Source organism: Stenella coeruleoalba (assembly GCF_951394435.1).
Source record: "Stenella coeruleoalba genome assembly, chromosome: 17".
In the NCBI taxonomy this organism is placed as follows: Eukaryota; Metazoa; Chordata; class Mammalia; order Artiodactyla; family Delphinidae; genus Stenella; species Stenella coeruleoalba.
Window position 1 is genome coordinate 69,466,008 of NC_137163.1, and position 14,072 is coordinate 69,480,079.

General features: G+C 36.6%; 1 protein-coding gene across 2 annotated transcripts in view; it reads right to left on the bottom strand.

The window, feature by feature from the left end:
- Positions 1 to 14,072, bottom strand: part of MTFR1 (mitochondrial fission regulator 1) — a 66,159-nt gene that overhangs the window by 34,746 nt on the left and 17,341 nt on the right. For both annotated transcript variants that reach the window (XM_079901551.1, XM_079901552.1), the window contains exons 3-4: positions 9,751 to 9,849; positions 1,666 to 1,781 (exon numbers count right to left, since the gene is read on the bottom strand). In XM_079901551.1, coding sequence (XP_079757677.1) covers positions 1,666 to 1,781; positions 9,751 to 9,849 — 215 coding nt within the window. The remainder of the gene's footprint in view (positions 1 to 1,665; positions 1,782 to 9,750; positions 9,850 to 14,072) is intronic.

Here is a 14,072-nt window from a genome sequence, read left to right on the forward strand (position 1 = left end):
TCTTAATTTAGTCACACTCTTTTCTCTTATTTAGCCTATTTCCTGACTTGGCTCCCTTCTATTCTTTACACTGTTTACAAGGAAATTTAACTAAAATACAAATTTGATATTATTACTATGATGCTTAAATTTCTTCCACCGCTCTACAGTGCTTTCAGGAAAAAGTGTAAACTTCTTAGCCTAACATGTATGACCTTTAAATCTCGACCTACTTTCCATATTCTTCTCCTACAGCTTACCCTTCCCTGCCACTCTCTAGCCTCATGGAGCCATTTGGAGTTTCCCGAACATGCCATGTGGCCTCCTGATTGGTACCTTTAATCACATTCATTTTACCTGGAATACAGCCTTCCTAGCTCAGTGGCTCCTACTGCCCCTCAGCACTCAGCTCTATCATCCACCCCCCTGAGAAGCCTTGCTGAACCTCTCATCCCACAGTGGCCTTCTGTATTCACTTAGTAGTCTTTCCAGTATCACTCTTATTTAGTTTTGTAATCTCCTCTAGCAAGTATTTCCAAGTATTCCTGGAAAGCTGGGACTGTGTCTTATTTTATCTATGTATCCTTGATGCCTAATAAGAAGAGTTGAATAAGCTGAATAGGTGTTTATTAGATTGAAGAGTAGTCAATAATTTACTCAGGCTCTATCAAATAAATGAAAGCACTTCCGTAACTCTTGCATACTGTCTCCTTTGAATCAAAACTCATCCTGAAGCCAGGACATGAAACCAACCTAAATGTCCATCGACAGACGAATGGATAAAGAAGATGTGGCACATTTATACAATGGAATATTACTCAGCCATAAAAAGAAACGAAACAGAGTTATTTGTAGTGAGGTGGATGGACCTAGAGTCTGTCATACAGAGTGAAGTAAGTCAGAAAGGGAAAAACAAATGCCGTATGCTAACACATATATGGAATCTAAGAAAAAAAAAGGGTACTGATGAACCTAGTGGCAGGGCAGGAATAAAGACGTAGATGTAGAGAATGGACTTGAGGACACGGAGTGGGAAAGGGGAAGTTGGGGTGAAGTGAGTGTAGCATCAACATATATATACTACCGAATGTAAAATAGTTAGCTAGTGGGAAGCAGCCGCATAGCACAGAGAGATCAGCTCGGTGCTCTGTGATGACCTGGAGGGGTGGGATAGGGAGGGTGGGAGGGAGGCTCAAGAGGGAGGGGATATGGGGATGTATGTATGCATATGGCTGATTCACTTTGCTGTACAACAGAAACTAATAACACAGTATTGTGAAGCAATTATACTCCAATGAAGATCTATTAAAAAAAAAACTATCTTGACTATACAAATTTCCTAATATGATCCACGGTGATTCCTCTGCCTCAATAAGACCATTAGAATTACTTACTTATCTAAACGTATTTATGATAGGTCTTTCTGATTTCTCATTTTAGAATGTAAACTTCCGGAGGGCAAGGAATTCTGTAATTCTTAAGGACTAGGACACAGTTACAGGTCTCTTAAGAACTTTACAAATACCAGCTGAGTGTTTAAAATGAACAGAAAAGATGACCACTCAGAGAAAAAAAAAGAACTGGGTTACTAGAGATCAAATTAGGCTAATAAAAGGAAATACTGTACATGTATCATCTTAAAATACTAAATACCGCATCTCAGCTCTGATAGCCATCCAGACTAACCTTCGTCTTGTTGAACATTCTCCTTCTTCTTTGGCTACCCATCCAACATCAGCAAAAGACACCACTGCATCCTCTCCTGGCTGTCTGGGGCTCCATTCTGTTGTAGGGCTGGTAAGCTGTAAGTTACAAATAGGGAAAGTTCTTCATCTAGCACCAAAATGGTAGAATAAAACATTTTCTTACCTAAGGAAAATCATCAGCTCTAGTGTTACAAACACATGGACAGTTTCTAGCATTTCCACTGAAGGTCTCCATGAAAGAGACCTTTAGTTATGTTATACTGTTGTTTAATAGTGCATGCAATCTCTGAATTATAATTTAACTCATTCAATTTTTATTTTACAGGTCAAATGAGACTCATTAAAAAAAAAAAAAACCTCTATTCATCCTAAAACATTAAGAAAATTTTTAGAATTTAAACATTATAAATCAGTTCTTTTCTGAAGAGATTTAGTAAAAAGTATAGTGACCAATTTGTGCTAAATCTGGGAATATTTTTAAATGGATATTATATAGATACACTGTTACAATAATGAAAATACATTTTCAAATATCATTAGAGCTCTTGATTTTTAAATTAAAGTATTAACTATATTAAAGAACCAAAAATACAAATAGCAGAACAGAATTCTCTAGCTAACCTTAAACACCTAGATGAAGGAACAGAATATTCTGAAATAAATATAACAAAGAAAAAGCGTGCAAGTTCTGAAACTGACCTTCAAAAAATGGAAAAATAACTTAATTGAATTAAATTTGTTTTGTTATAAGAATAATGCCTCAGAGCCAGATGGCCAATGAATAATAGTTATCAGATTAATGTAATACTTCCTACAAGTTGAAGTAAGGTTTAAATAAAAAAGAAAATGCAGACTTTTTAATTGAAGAAAAACGTTTAAGAGGCCAAAGAGATTTACATGTATTTATCAGAAAGCTTCTACAGTAACCCATGCTTTGTTTGAACCTTCTTACTATTATCATTGCTAGATGAAGCTTTTGGAAGCTACACTTAAATAATACTTGTTCCTCAACTGTAAAATATACCATACAAACACATAATACTAATATGGTTAAAATTTTTAAATAATGTATCTTTAATTTTTAAATAATATATCTTTAATATTAGGAATAAAATTTTAACTAAACATATTGGCTCCTGGTATGTGCACGCATTCAGATACCATAATTACCTAACATTATCAACTTCATAGAGTAGTATTAGAAAACTGACATTTTAACAAGATACTAAGAATATCAAGTATTTAAAATGCCTTAAATTCTGGCTTTGGGGAAGGACGGGGGTATAGGAAAGAAAGAAAACAAGTATATTAGAAGAGTAGAGATTTAAGGACTTACTACTGGGCAAAAACAAAAACAAAAAAACTAATAACGGAATTAAGATGAAAAAGCTTTCAAAATACCAGCGTTCTGGGCTCCCCTGGTAGCGCAGTGGTTGAGAGTCCGCCTGCTGATGCAGGGGACACGGGTTCGTGCCCCGGTCCGGGAAGGTCCCACATGCCGCGGAGCGGCTGGGCCCGTGAGCCATGGCCGCTGAGCCTGCACGTCCAGAGCCTGTGCTCCGCAATGGGAGAGGCCACAACAGTGAGAGGCCCGCGTACCGCAAAAAAAAAAAAAAAAAAATACCAGTGTTTTAAGGCACACAGTGGAGTAACTGTGGTCAGAAGAGAAAAAAAGTATAAGCTTCAGCAAGTACATTGTCAAGGGATATGATCAAAGAAAAACCAAAAAGAAGATTTTTCTACTTCTCCCTTATATGTTTCAGAAATTTATCTAAATAAGTCAATAAAAAATAGTTTTCAGTAAATTGGTATCCTGTACAACTTAAATAATATAAACGAACTAGGCACCACATCTGGTCTCAAGAGCCTGCGAATCTGGCAATATTCTGTTGCTATCCATTACTAAGAACAGAATGGTATATTAATACTCCCGTAACATTATAAAATGGAGATTCTAAGTGGGTTACATGGAGATTAGGGAACAGGAAGGTCCCCCAAGCTCTGTGGAAGCTCCTAGAAAATACAGTATTTAATGGGCTATTTTGTACAAGTGACAAATCATAAAGGTAAAACCTGAATGGTCCCTTCCTTAAGGTGCTAGTTCATGAAGATCAATTTGGTTACCTAACTCTTTGTTTAGAAAATAAAATTTTGTTCCAATACACTTACTAGTTGGTAGGAAGAAAGGTATATTTAAGATAAATAAAAATCTAGTTTTGACCTTAAGACTTCTTACCTTCCCATAAAAGCTACAAAAATTGCTGTTTTCTTCCCAGATATTTTTGTTCATAAAAGGAAGCAAAATACTTTTCTAAGAATACTCAAAAATATAAGTTAAACCCACTCTGTGACAGCCTTTCAAAGTATTTTATTTTATAATGTAAAGATCATACAATATTTCTCAATTTTACATCTGTAACACTTCGCATATTAAACATGAAATGTTCCTTTTTGCACAAACTTTAAAAAAAAAATTATTCCATGGACTTAGTCTGTAATCTTACTGAGCATTGATTATATTTAATCACTGAAATAATACCATGTCTATAACATGTACTCAATGAGATGAAAATGTTAATGATACTGTCAGGAACCAATTCCAGAATTGATAATACCTGTATCATTTCTAATTGACATCCTGCGCCACAAAACAAAGTAGTTTTAGTATTTAAGTCACGTACTTACATTTTAACAGTGATTTATGCCACCAAAAAAGAAGCCTAACAAAGTCCCTGGGGAAACTCATACAAAAAACAAAATAAAACTGAAAAAAATCTAATCTTTTTTTAAAAGGCCACTTCAGTTGTTGCCGAAATGGGCACTCAGTAGCATAAGAATGAAACAGAAAGTACAGTTCACCTAGTAAAGTACTAGTTTAGGTGAGGTCAGTGTAGGCAAGGGGACTGAGGGCATGGAATTCTTGGAGGTATGATTTAGACACCACTACTGACATGCATGGATGATGGATGGGAAGTTTGAAAAAGAAAAGGTCAACTTACTGAAGGTTCCAGCAAGGTCCTGTCCTACCACAGCTATTGTTAGTAGGGGGGGGAAAAAAAAAACGACAGAAAATTTTTTTTTCAAAATCAAGGGCATTATAAAATTTAAAATAAAATTAGTGCTTATTGATTTATCAGTATCCAAATTCCTTTCAGAAAGAAAAGCATTTCATTCAGAGCAAAATTCAGTAAGAGCATTGTATTTTTACTGATCTTAAGAAATTCAAATCAACATTTGAAACAATTTAAATTATCCAAGATTCAATTATATTTCTAGAATTTTACTGAATTTTAGGTAATTTTAAATATTCTGATAATGTAAAACTACACTGAAGAAATTGATTTATTTAATAAAACGCATAAAAGAAAAATATAAAGCTTGTACAAAAGTTGAAATACTTAGAATAAAATATTAGAAGAGCTCACTTTGTCCTCATGTGACTTTTCATAAAATAAACACACTGGCACCGGGAACTAGGATTCTCTCAGTTTCTTGCCGAAAACGGTGTAACAGTAAATATACTCAGTCTATTTTACCACCTTTTGTTTACAGTCAAATGCAAAACATGTATTCTTAAAAGCAACACAGTAAAATAACTTCTAGATTTTTAATTACAGATTTAATTATTCCTCTTTTTCTACCAATTCCTGTCATAGTAAGAAAAAGTAAAAGCAGAATTTCTGCATTTTAATATAGTGACATACAGTGACACCAATAGGCCAAGAGGTATACCTGAGTAAAGAACACCAAACTAAATATTCTAGCCGAGACAGGCACTAATATTGCTGAGTAATGCGGTCACTTTAAAAAAAACTGAGCATCTATTAACCCTTCCTATTCATGACACACCTAGAATGGGGGAGGGAAGGAAGGTGAGGGGAGAATAGGGAGAAGAAAAAGGACCAGAGAGACAAGAGGGAAGGAAATGTGTGTGTGTATCTCTCAAAATAACCTAGGAAGGTAAGTAACAGTATCTCCATGGAAAAGCAAGTCTGTAAGAAGTCAATTACTGAGAATGAATAAAACATCACAAACAGTTATTTACTGAGTTGGGCTTCAAATTACTATGCCATGTTACCAAATTTATAAAACATAATGCATATATATCTGGATTCAGTTACCCTTAAGGGCCATTTTATAGCTAAAAATATCAAGAAATGGTATGACATCACATGTATGACATCACATACTAGCATAGTCCAGATTACCAGACAGTAACTGGGAAAAATATGAAGTTTAACAATGAATTTTAGTATGAATCCAGGTACTTATCCACAGATGGCTCAGACATCAAAGACCATGATACCACACTACGTCTCCCACCTCACTAGCTCCTGACAGAGGGGCCTTGTCTTAGCTCAACAGTAACCTCTGTCTTGCCTCAGGACCTCTGCACTTATTGTTCTCTCTGCCAACACTGCCTCACATCCATCCCTCTCCCTAACTCATTGAGGGGCTGGCTCTTTTTAATCCTTATTTGTCATTCCTCCAGGGATGCCTTCCCAGACCACCACTGTTAGTCTCCCCATGCTATACCAATTTTTCCTTCACTGCACTTAGTACAAATTATAGTTTTATGCTTATTAGCATATTTTCTTGCTTAATATCTCTCCCACTGAACCATATCCCAGTAAGGGTAGAGATCGTGTCTGTTTGCTTCACCACTGACCAACAGCACCTAACATAATGCATGGATTTCAAGTTGATTTGCTGAATAAAGATGGGCTGCCAGGTGGCAGGCAGCTGTTTTACTTCCACCTTTAGTCACAGTGTGTGGACTTCAGTGAGAATCTTATTCATTACTTGTTTGGTTACAGAACATTCCCTCCACCACCAATTCCAACAATCACTCCTAGCAATCTAAGAAAATAGCCTGGGGCAGGGTTTCCACAGGAAAAAAAGGTAATCCAGGTTAAATTTCCCACAGTTCTGCCAGTTACTGAGCAGGGATTCAAACTACTGTAGCACAGGGCCCACCCTCCCCTTATCTGATGGTATGCAAGAGCACTTTTTTTTTGCCTAAGATTTTTCTAAGTGTAGTATTTTATTACCCCAATAAGCCACACTTAAGTTCCATGTTTTTCTTTAACTCATAAAATTTGAAATTTATAAAAATGACCCCAAAGGTGTTTTAGTGATTACTTTCATAATTTGCCAACAGATAATTATGTTACTACTGTAAACTTTTCTTTAGCAAAATACTAAAACACAATCTGTAAATGAAGTCCTCAAACTCTACGCTACATAAGAAGCTTCTGAAAAGGTTTTAAAAAACAAATGAACAAAAAAATCGAATATATGAAATTCGGATTTAGTAAGCCTTGGACGACACCTTATATTCTTTATACATTCCGTAAGTGTTTTTGCGAGGAGGCTGGGGCCTTGGAGGATGGGGCCTGAGCATGGATATTTTATTTTTTAAAGCTCCTGGTGATTTAATTATGCAGCCAGTATTGAGAACCACTACACATCAAAACCTCTGAACTCCATTCCAACAAACAGAGCAAATAAACATTGAGTGCTTTTATATGATTTTTTTTTAACATTCATTACCTCATTTTATTCCCAGCCCAATATTCATTGGGCCCATTAACTGGATGAAGGTGTAAATAAATGTGCTGATCTGTGTTCTGATTTGTGAACCTATAAATACACAGAAATCCAATTTGTTTAAAAAAAAAAGGCAAAAGTTTTGGGAATTCCCTGGCAGTCCAGTGGTTAGGACTCCAGGCTTCCAATGCAGGGGGCACGGGTTTGATCCCTGGTCGGGGAAGTAAGAGCTCGCATGCCAAGCGGCACGGCCAAAAGAAAAAAAAAATCCAATCTGTAAAACCAGGGAGTTCACTTAGACAACCAAGTAAGTTAATCTGCTATTCTGCTGCAAGGTGGCAATAACAATAAAATCCCACCACTAGCATACTTTTATTGTGCACTAATTATGTACCAGTTACAATATTCAGGGCTTTGCATGGATTATCTTGTCTAACCCTCAAAACACAAAGTAACATGCCTGTCTTGCCCATCATTTATGTGGGTCTTCCTTGTTTGCAGATATATGGGTCAGCTGACAACAATGAAAAGATGGTGTGATTTAGAAGGAACACACTGAGGCTTAAGATTTTGGAGGTGAAACTGTTGTGAGGGCGACCAACTTGAGGTGATGCCTATTGAGTGCTGGGTACAAGAAAAGGAATAGAAGTGAAAGTCTACAGGAGCAGAGGAAGAAAAGAAAATATGAGACTAAGTTCCAAAAGACAGTGAAATCACCCAGGACAACAAAGGACTGGCTTTGACTACTAACTCCTGCTTCTGAATTGACCCATGAACACTTCATTCTCAAGTTTAATCTATTTCAACTTTTCTCTCCCTCCCTGGGTCCCATGGTGGTTCCCCAGTTCCAGACTTTCTATAGCAGTATTTACTCATGTTGGACTCCTGGACAGTCCAAATACATTCCATATCAATCAAACCTCCAAATGAGCCAAAAAAAATAGCAAAAATGAATTGTCAATTTTATTACTCTTAAACGGCATCCCTTATATTTTTTGAAGACTCTACATTTTTTATATTTCTGATAGATGTAGTAAAAAAAATTAAATTAAAGAAACAGAAGATACAGAAGAATGATAGCAGATTTAAAATATCTAAATAAGTAGCAGATAAAACACTCACTTTAAGATTGATGCTGAATTTGAAAAGACGCAGCATGCTGCAAAACTGTCTGGAAGTAAAAAATCTCACTATAAACAAATGTCTTCTGTTTTCTACTACATTCTCAAGTAGGTCACCAACATTCCTCTTACCTTACTCCTCTCCTTTATGTTAATTTCTCTTTTCAAATGCAGCTCCTGTACTAAACCTAAAACTCTTATTATGCTCAGATGCTTCTAAGTGACTAATAACATTGAGAAAGAAAATCCTGCCAAGAAAATGAACTTGGCCCTAGTACTTCGGCCCACTGACTGTCAAGGCAGATTTGGGTTGCTACCAGAAAATGCTGGATTATCTCCACGTCCTTTCATACATCTCTAGCTATGTGAACCCAAATGCTGAAGCAAGTTCTCCTGCAACAAGGTTAAGCAGACAGATAAAATTTTAATGGAATAAATGGAGCAATCAGAAGAAAAGTTACTAAGTCTTAGTTAACACAATAGTTATTTGAAGAAAACTGGCAAATAAAGCAATCAGCAATTGGTGTCTCAGTGAACTGAATTCTCAGAAATTGTGCTTGAGAGAATTACTATCATACGTTTCTCTACTGTGATTTTTTTTAAAAAGCCCATCATTTGATAAAAATTACTTCTGCAAAGTTCCAATCTGTCAATCTCTAGATTGATGCACAAAGGTCTTGCCAGTCAGTCCGCAAGTGGGCGTAGCAATGACCTACCTTGTTAGTGAACCTGAACAAATGGTCATTTCTACCACTTACTTAGAAACAGATTTTTAACTCTCTACAAGGAGGAGTGATTTATAAGTAAGACATCTAATAAGCTCGCAGGGGCACTTCTGACCTTCTGAATTATGAGTTAAACTTACCTTCCACACTTCACATGCTAATCTATTATTTAAAATTGGTATAGATTATCTGCTGAACTTTATATACTTAAACGTTGAACTAAAAGATTTTCTTATTACTACTGTAGAGAATTACTGAAAAACAAGAATAAAGCTATGTGAAACATGTCTCACACTAAAACAACCGTAAGGAACAAAAACCCAAATCAAGAAAATAGGAACTTATCTCCAAGCAGAGTTGAGCTACTCCTGATTTGGTGCTCGAAGACAATGCTCAAGGTCACCTGGGAATTAACAACTGCTGGGCTTATTATATGCTTCTAAGTCTGTATGTATTCTTAAGGATAAATGTCTTACAGAGCTTCAGTAATCACTTCACAGAGGAACTAAATTTAGAAAGACTTTACCGTGGTTTTTATCCTCTTTTATTTTATTGATAGCAGCATCAATAGTGGGGAGAGGTTCAAAAAGTACTTTTAAAGCTGTCTGGCCTATTTACATCACCAATGCACATATTAATATAAAATTTGAAATATATAAAGTACAGTACCTGAAACTGAACTCTTGGACACTGGATCAGAGATAAATTAGTACCAATTTTCCTTACGATACTTCGAGATGAACCATATGGCTTCCCAGACCAAAGTACCTAAGTAGGAAAAACCAAAAGTTTAATTACAAGACTTACAGAACTGTTAATACAAAGCACTGGACAGTTAATTGCATGACATGCTGACACATTAATTATGGGATCACAAAGCTCTATGTTATGGGAAATGAGCTAATACTTCTCAATTAAAAATTAAAGAATATATACAGCAGGTTGTTACTAATGCAATAAAGTTTAATGTAAGGCATTATATAAAAATGTAAAAGAACAACTAGTGGAAGTTCCCTGGTGGTTCAATCTCTGGTTGGGGATCTGATCCCACAAGCCGTGCAGCATGGCCAAAAGGAAGGAAAAAAAAAGGACTACTAGTAATTGTAAAATAAAATTATATTAGGAGTAAAAACTCATCTGTTTTCATTAGGTTTTCATCCTACTCTGCAGAGGAAACTATTTTATCTCCCCTGCTATGTTTTTAGAATCTTATCTATAAGTTTTTCAAAACTACAAGCTACTTACAATAGACTTTCAAAACAAATGCAAATCAGTACAAAGTTCAGAATCTGAATTTGTACGACGCAGGATGCTGCATTTTGTTTGCTACACAAGAAGGCCTGGCCAAGGGTGAGTGGGGGCCAAAATCCAGTTGTACTTGTGAGGCCTTGTCTCAGGGGAAAGGTGTCTTTTCCTAATTTATACAAAAGTACTAAATAGGCTAGTGATAACCCTAATGAGCAGAATTTTTCAGATGAAATCATAATACACAGAGGACATTATGCTATGCTTAAAGCAAAAACAAACACAAACCTCAAAGCAAAAAGCAAACAAAAAATGCACAGGCAGAATGTTAAAGCATTACGAATTGTACCTTGAAACTTCTCCCCAAGTATATGCTCTTTCCTTAAAGAGAAAAACTATCCATCTGTTTTGAGTGCTATACCTGAAAGCCTGGACAGAAGAGGTAAAGAGAGGTGGTATACTATTAAAAGCAATTTGGAAAAAAAAGAATGAGAATGATATGACTATTTACTAATTCATTCAACTGAGATATTCAATTGCATCCTAAAACTATTAAATAAATAGTACCCAATCAGCTGGCATGTATTCTGAGCAATGGACACTGACCGCTTTTTAAAGTCACTCCATGCCCATTCTAATTTAAAGAATGGAATTACAGTATGACCCAACAATGTTACTGTAAACAGTTGGACCAAGCAATGTTACTGTAAACAGCCATGGCTCCAACACATAACCCTAACTAGACCTTTAGACCATTCTAAAAGCATGCACAACTTGTAAAACGAGCATAGAAGCAATCTGACTTCTTAGATTTTAGCAATCAAATCCAATTTAAGGTTAACAGTATGAATCAAAGTGAGGATCATGGGGTATATATAATACCTCTGGCATCTGCCTCTGCTCATATAATTCTCATCATCAATATGGTCAAAGTTTCAGATAAATAACAAGGACCTACTGTACAGCCCAGGGAACTATATTCAAGGTCTTTTAATAACCTATAATAGAAAAGAATCTGAAAAAGAACAGACATATACATATAAATGTATAACTGAATCACTTTGCTGTACATCTGAAGCTCACACAACATTGTAAATTAACTGTACTTCAATTTTTTTAAATGGATTTAAAAAATTGTTCAAAGTTTCACTGACTGTTTACCTGGGAGAGCTCCAGAAAGTACTATAACCTACACTGGCTACTATAACCAACAAAAACTATAACTCCTGCTTTAGAAATATAAATTAAATGGATGGACAGGTTGGAAAACTGGTCAGTGGAAAGATAAGACGTCAATACTGAAATAAGAATATTAAACAAAGAATATAAGAGGTAAAGTTACTGTGAAGCTTAGAATTACGTGGAGTTCAGGAAAGCAATCATTCAAACCAATGATCATACAGAGAATTATCACATGAATAGTGTTAATAACACATGAGGACCAAGAGGAGGAAAATCATCCGACCAGAGGAAAAAGGGAAGAATCACAGCCTTACAAACCCAACATAGGAGGCCAAGAAAAGCAAGAGGGAAGAGAAATGGGGATATATGTACAGTTGATTCACTTTGTTATAAAGCAGAAACTAACGCACCGTTGTAAAGCAATTATGCTCCAATAAAGATGTAAAAAAATAAAATAAAATAAAACAGTATTTAAGCAAACTCTTTACCTTATACATGTTAATTGGCATCGATCTTTTAAAAAAATAGCCATAGGGCAATAGTAACTACACCACTCAATCATTTCTCGTGTCTTCTATTTAGCCATAAGTCAAAACTCTCCTATGATGTAGGAGAATGCTATTTATACATCACAATGTGACAATTACATAGTCTAATGTGAATCTTCCATCCCTCCAGTAAGCAAAGATCTTAACTGCAGATGAAGAGGACAAAAAAGCTCACGAAGAAAAGTTCAAAAAGGACTTGCCAAGGTCAGAAACTAAGATTTCTGCCAGCTTTTAGCCTTCCTTGCTATGCATGCTTCAGGGCTAAGTTTCAACTATTATCTTCCCATCTGCTTTATATCAGAAGGAAAGAATACCAGGTGCCTTCAACAAGGGAAAGTGGCCAAAGCTTCAGCTTTTATTTATAGGGAATTAGTAGACTATTTAGGCTTTTGATGCAAAGTTAAGGAAAGTAACTTGCCTTATGTGATTATTTTTTCAAGTATACACAGTGGACTAACATAATGTTGTTCTGTTACTTATGAACTGCATAACATTTAGCACCAAAAATTATGAAGCAAGAGTCTTTATAAGCTAATGAATGGGATACTTAGAAAGAAGAGGAGCCATAACCTTCAGTGGATTGAAGAAAAAGTAAGGGGAAGGAGCAGCTAACTTCCAAGAAGTCTAAAACTAGGTCTTAACTTTATTTTTTCTATTCAGCCCTCATGGAGGGGGAGAAATTGTAAATGGCTGTGAAGAAATAATGAACAGATGGTATGGAAAGTCACCATCTGTGCATTGGGAGGCTGTACGGCCCAAGTGCATCTCCTACCCTAACTGGTGGCTGAACTATGTCTTGTCAGTACACTTGTTTGGAGAAGGAAAGGCTTCCTCTAAAGATGAACTGTCAGTAATATCTTTTCAGATCTAAGAGAGAGGGCAGGGAGAAAACTGTCATTACTAGACAATTCGATTTCATTAAGAAATAAGAATTGGGCTTCCCTGGTGACGCAGTGGTTAAGAATCCTCCTGCCAAAGCAGGAGTCATGGGTTCGAGCCCTGGTGCGGGAAGATCCCACATGCCACGGAGCAACTAAGCCCGTGCGCCACAACTACTAAACCTGCACTCTAGAGCCCGTGAGCCACAACTACTGAGCCCGCGTGCCACAACTACTGAAGCCCACATACCTAGAGCCCGTGCTCCACAACAAGAGAAGCCACCGCAATGAGAAGCCCGTGCACCGCAACGAAGAGTAGCCCCCGCTCAGCCCAACTAGAGAAAACCCGCGCGCAGCAACAAAGACCCAACGTAGCCAAAAATAAGTAAAATACATTTATAAAAAAAAACAAGCATTCAATTCCATTAAGAAAAAATTAAGTAACAGTAATTTTTTTAAATTAATTTATTTTTGGCTGTGTTGTGTCTTCGTTGCGGTGTGCAGGCTTCTCACTGCAGTGGCTTCTCTTGTTGCAGAGCACGGGCTCTAGGCGCGCGGGCTTCAGTAGTTGTGGCTAACGAGCTCTAGAGAGCAGGCTCAGTAGTTGTGGCGCACGGGCTTAGTTGCTCCGCGGCAGGTGGGATCCTCCCGGACCAGGGCTCGAACCCGTGTCCCCTGCATCGGCAGGCGGATTCTCAACCACTGCGCCACCAGGGAAGCCCTATTTATTATTATTAAACAAAAAAACTGCTTTGCTTTATTTATAAGTACTGATAAATAATGTAATAATGAATCTGTGTGGGGCATGCATGTTTGCATGTCTGAGTCTAGTAATGACAGTCCATAGCATCTGGCAACAGAGTTTGTAAGTGATGACAGCAAGGAGGAGGATGACACCAGGAGAGCAATTTGTTCTTTGTTAACAATGTGAAAAGCTATTGTCGAAGTGCTGAAATGTGAGGCTGGAATCTGAAAATGTCATCTGTCTCACCATGATGACTGCACTCAAGCTTTATACGGTGGTGATTCATTTCTTAGAGACTAGTTAAATCTATATTTCTATCTGAGAGTCACCATTTAGCAAGAAAAAATATAAACTTAATTCTAATCAAATGTATTTTTCTCAAAAAAACTATGT